We start from the raw sequence: 5,939 nt of genomic DNA on the forward strand, positions 1-5,939 counted from the left end.
CCCGCACCCGGCCCGATGCAATGGTTCCAGGCACAGGCAAAGAAATAAAGCTTATGTCAGTGTTGGGGCTGATTTGCAGCCCCCATGTGGCATTGACATACCCACCAACATTTGAAAAACAGAAAGGGACAAAAAGATCAAAAATCTTTTACCATGCCCATTTTATGGGCACACCCCCTAAATGACGACAAGAATTCACCGGCACACAGGTAATGCAAGCAGGTTATACCTTGCTAAGTATTTATTGCAGCATGCAACGTTTCGGGGTTACCCCTTTATTAAGCATGACAACCCCTAAATACCACATCCATTTTACAAAATTCAGCAGGTTATGGTAATTTTGAACAAATTTCTGGGGGTTTTATGGTCTGGTTTTTATGTGTTATTAGAGTTTTGCTAATGAAGGTGAATTTCCATTTAAGCTGCAAGACACAGTTTCCCCAAGAGACCTGCTTATCTTAAAAAGTTACAATTGTATCTTTGCTTATCTTATATAGTTACAATTGTATCTTTTCCTATCTTAAATTGGTACATATGTATCTAAGTGCAGGTGCCAAGTATTCTGGGCTCTCTGCCAAAAGCCTCTTATTTAATTACATTTCAGAAACGTTGTAACTTTTTCTGGCTGTTCAGTGCAGGAGATCAAAGAGAAAATCGGGACACTTTAGTAACAATCCGGCACTATGGGCTGGGCTGTCAAAATCGGGACTGTCAAAACGGGACAGTCGGGAGGTATGGTATAACACTGTAGAGAATAAGGGTACAGTTTATTGTGTGCCCAGTACATTCCTTCTCTGTATAATTTTATTTATTAAAATGAATGGGGGGTGCCATATTGTTTCCTTTAGACTGTACAGTATGAAGATATAGCATATGTCCTAATGTTAATCCATATAGAGAAGGAATTATTTACAGTAGGGGGCACATGATCCCTTATTACACATGGGTGATACTCAGAGTTCCCTGTATAACTCAACCTGCTGCATTGTGTCTTTATATGGCCACAGAACCCCTCAGTGACTTCTAATATCCTTATAATTTACAGTAGGGGGTACATTATCCCTTATAATACATGAGTGATACTCATAGTTCCCTGTATAACTCAGCCTGCAGCCTTGTGCCTTTATATGGTCACAGTACCCCTCAGTGACTTCTAATATCCTTATAATTTACAGTAGGGGGTATATTATCCCTTATAATACATGAGTGATACGAAGAGTTTCCTGTATATGCAGCCTTGTTTCTTTATATGGTCACAGAACCTCTCAGTATATTTTACAGTAGGGGATACAGTTTTGTTCCCATATACAGTATTATACTTGCATTTAGAAACCATGTCCAAAACACAACTTCTAGGGTTTAATGGGTTAAGAAGCAGCAGAATTTATTTGATAGACATAGAGATTTACATACCATTGATACAGACTTTATGTTGTCTCATTATAGCACAATATTCTCAGTAAAGTGCATGATAGCCAGTGAGAAAGCACCACAGTGCTTTCCTTTAATCATATTTTGTGCCTCCCCCTCTGTAGAGATTTTGCGATTGAAATAACAGAATTTGATCTCGTGAAACCAAGACAATATTTTTCCATTTCCCTCTGTGCTTGAAGTTAGAATACTGATTGGCTGCTTTGTACCTGCTCCTTACGGGGGTTACCATACAGCCATCTCACCGGAATAAATAGAATGCTTTACCCATTATTTTTTAGCCACTCTGACTTCTATTGGCACATTAATCTATAGAAAATAGTGCATCAGTTGGAGGTTCTTACTGGGCTGGTGTTAGATGAAAAAGGGAATAGGTAGTCACAAGATTATTCTATTATGCAACCCCATTTCTGGCAAAAGCTGAAATAGTGCTGTATAAGTTACATAATTGTTCCAGTGTTAACATCCAGCCCTATGGGAACCTGTCCTGATAATCTGCTCTCAGGAATTGACATTATATTGAGTAGAAACCCAGTCTGATCTTGAGCCAGTCCTGTTATTCTGTTGCCATGAGGCACATCTGAAAAACAATTAGCTCTGTCTGTCCTGTTATCCCAAAGTGTCCAATCAAATGCTAAATGCTGCCTACTGATTGGCTGTGGGTTAGTAGACTGTGTGCTATCTTTTTAAACTTTTAAAGGTCAGGGCACACAGGCAGATCCTGGGAGATTAGTCGTCCAGCGACGAATCTCCTGTTCTTCGGGGCGACTAATCTCCTCGAACTGCCTCCCATGCCTTCACTTGTGAGGCGACTTCGGAAAACGAATCGCTCCGAGTGCCATCCCGTCAGCGATATACATTTTAGCCGGCCTGGAGGCAGTTCGGGGAGATTAGTCACCGCGAATAAGAGGAGATTTGTTGCCGGGCGACTAATCTCCCCGAATCTGCCTGTGTACCCTGATCCTAAATATACAGGTAAGGGATCTGTTATGGGAAACCCGTTATCCAGAAAACTCCAAATTACAGAAAGACTATTTCACATAGACTCCATTTTATTCAAATAACATAAAAATTTAAAAATGATTTTCTTTTTCTCTGTTATAATAAAACAGTTCCTTGGACTTGATCCAAGTGAAGATATAATTAATCCTTATTGGCAGCAAAACCAGCCTATTGGGTTTACTAGTAGAGGGTATGAAGATCCAATTTATGGAAAGCTCCATTATCTGAAAAACCCTTTGTCTCAAGCATTCTGAATAACTTGACCCATACCTGTATTATCCCCCTCCCCCAAAAGTGTCTTAGTGGATTCCTTCCTTATGAGGCCAGTATGGGAATGTGTTCAGCCCAAGGACTCTTTAAAGGGTGCAATAAATCCTTGGTTGGGTAATAATTTTCATCATTTACATTTTAATCAGAGAAGTTAAATATGTGCGTTTGTGGCTGGTAACACCATAGTTATATATTAAAAGGTCCGTTTTCTATAATCTTCACCCTAAATCTTCCAGTCTTCTATTAAGCACTGTGAAATATGTCGGCACTATATAAATAATAATAATTCTGTTTATTACTGCCCTGTTTAACATTGACTCCCCCGGGGCCCTTCCTAATTAGCACACGGACTGTATGTGATAGTGTTCAGGATAGGGCTTGTCAGGAATACAAATGAAACACTGGGGAGTTAGAGGCAGGTATATTGGTTAGCCAGCCAGACTATCTTTTACCGGTCCTTATCGGCCAGTAGGACAGATACAAACCAAGGATATTGTGTCTCAAAAGTGCAGTCAATGGCGGCAGTCTCATTTATCATGTTGGTGCATTGCAGTCCGTTTGCACTTGACAAAAGGTCGGAATCTTCTGTGCCCTCTCTCTTGCTACAAGGGTTCCCTTTTTATTCTTCCAATGACTTGGGAAACTGGCACAACTATAACAATAACAAACAGGAGTGGATATTTAATAATCCTGTTCCGAATTAGGCTTTATTGTATTTGAAAAGTTTCAGATCCAGGGCTGAAATTTGTCTGCCCCGCCTACACCAGCAATCCATGTAAATGCCAAGACTGCATGGGAATGGCATAAGTGGTAAGAATGGGTTCTTACTGTTCTGCCATTCTCTATGCTTTCCTTCCACTGCTGCGGGGTTAGCTCCCCCTATAACTGCAGGCAAAAAATTTAAAGAATATCCTGCCTTGTTTCTAAACCAGAACTGCTGGCTCTACTTCCTCAACACTTTTATTTTCCTGCTGCAAGCAACTGCAGTCTGTTTGCTGGACCAGGACCGTCACTGTTTACTCAGCCTAACAAAGTTCACATGAGACAACCAAGTGCTGGTGTCAGTCTGGGATTCGCCGCATGAGTGAGATGTTTGCAGCAGTATAAACATGTGTGGTAGAGTGAGGTCACTGATAAAACAGAATAAACATCTTAAAAATAACCCCATTGCAGTAGGAGTATCCATTTATCTTTCTTATTTATAATGGCGGCATGGAGAAGCTAGGAAGACAGCACTGGGAATATAGAATACATGGTTAGCAGAGTGTCTGGGAGATAAGAGATCTGATATCTTGTCTAATACCTACAAACTGTATTTAAAGTGACATTGCATTCACCTTCCTTGAAAATGAGAGCTTGTTTTGCTTTGTTCCCTGAGAAGAACAAGACTGCTCCTAGGTATTCGATGTGCTTCGTTCTAAAGTTATTGCCTGGCAAATCCAAACAATCGTTTTGCCATAAAATTAAAATTAGGGCCACTGTTTTATACAGATAAGCTTTCATTTTAGCTTGGCAGAAAAAGCAGTATTGCAGACCACATGAAATGATAAATATATATATATATATATATATATATATATATATATATATATATATATATAGAAGGCTGTATGTGCAAAATAAATCATGTTATGCAGGGGTAACCAGCTTCCCTCCAGGTGTAGTAGAACCCAACACCCCAGGGAGCTGAGAGCTGTCATACTGCTCCTACAGGCCGGGCTGGTCTTCTCCTGGCGAGTAGTAGGGTAATCTTCCACCTTCAGTGTGCTCATAACTTAGCTTTATATAATGAATAACTCCCAACCTCCCTCTAAGTTTCATCAGTGCTGCAGAAAGTTGTACTGTATTTCTGAAGCCCCCTAGTAATAATCCCTGTTCTAATATCTCTTCCTGCTGTGAAGCTTTTCAAGCCCTCCCTGACTGTGTGTATATTTGTGCAAAGCCTAATGTTATTAAGATCCAGGGCAATATTCACTAAGATGCGAAAATGGGATGCATGTGCAGAAGCGCACCACACGCAAACCTAACCCTTTGTTCCCTTTGCTGGCGCTTGTACAACTGGTCATTCTAAGAAATCTCTCTGTCCTCCCAGCTGAATTTCTGCCATTTTCTTACTCAATATCTAAATTGAATTGATCCGGATACTTGTCCTTTGAAATCTTCCCCCAAACTCTGGGGATTAGATCGTACTTAAGACATTCTAGTTTACTTTATGTAATTGATTTATGATGATTTAAACAATCATTAGCTGAAGGGCTGGGCACATTTATAATGAATAACTACTGTATCCCCATGCAGTGTCTTAAAGGGATTTGATCGGGGTGTAATTGCCCAGCCTGGGGGCTGGAAACTGGGGAAAGATCAAAAACACAAAATATATCAGTTACTGATTTTAGACTGTAGTCCGCTGATAAAAGTTATTGCAGTTACAAGATTTCTGTTGATAGATTTGTCTCTTGCAGTACCGCTTATCACCTGTTCTGCCAATAGATTTTTCCATAGATTGCAGCAGAACAGCACCAAACCATTATTTGTCAGCAGGTGGCATAAATTTGCTCCCAGTATGGCTGGAAGTAGTGCCGGCAATTAAAACAAGTCTAATGGGGGATCCTGTGCAGTCTGATGCAGCAACAAGTATGTTTCAAAAAAGCACAGAAGCTACCAAAAAACACACCAAGCAATGAAGGGAATCTGCATGTGCTCTAATATACAGGTTGGTAATGGTTATATTCAGGCGTTGCTGTTGCTCCCGGGGCACTGTGCCAAGACAAAGCTCTCTGTGCACTGTTGGCTACTAGTAGACATGGACCTGCCAGAAATCCTCTGAAAGCGATTTCTGAAGTAGCTGCTGTTGTTCCATGATCTCTGCCTGTTCCTCAAGTACTCCTTGTAGTTCTTGGTCAACAGAGTGTACAGGAATGGATTAATACAGCTGTTGCTATAGGTCAGGCATGTAGTCAGATAGTTAATGTTCTTGGTCGCCTTCGGGGAAACTGGTAAAGACTCATAATACTGTGTAAGGAGTTGCCAGATCCAAAAGGGAAGGAAGCAAGCCCAGAAGACCAAAACAATGGTGAAGATCAAGTAGAGGACCTTTTGGTTTGGAAGCCTCTTGGTCTGTTTGAAGGAGGCAGTCTGTGATAGCCAATAGGTCCTGGCTAGTCTGATATACAAGTAGCCTATGATGAGCCCCGGACCTACAATGCTTGTGCTAAAAAGCACAGTGAGATAAACTT

At 40.7% G+C, this 5,939-nt stretch overlaps 1 protein-coding gene across 1 annotated transcript in view; it reads right to left on the reverse strand.

Moving 5' to 3' along the window:
* Positions 1–1,358: 1,358 nt before the first annotated feature.
* uts2r.L (urotensin 2 receptor L homeolog) overlaps positions 1,359–5,939 on the reverse strand; it is a 7,969-nt gene continuing 3,388 nt past the window's right edge. Inside the window, 1 exon segment of the mRNA NM_001094444.1 lies at positions 1,359–2,151. Coding sequence (NP_001087913.1) covers positions 2,110–2,151 — 42 coding nt within the window. The 3' untranslated portion in view covers positions 1,359–2,109.

Source organism: Xenopus laevis, chromosome 9_10L (assembly GCF_017654675.1).
Source record: "Xenopus laevis strain J_2021 chromosome 9_10L, Xenopus_laevis_v10.1, whole genome shotgun sequence".
Taxonomy (NCBI): domain Eukaryota; kingdom Metazoa; phylum Chordata; class Amphibia; order Anura; family Pipidae; genus Xenopus; species Xenopus laevis.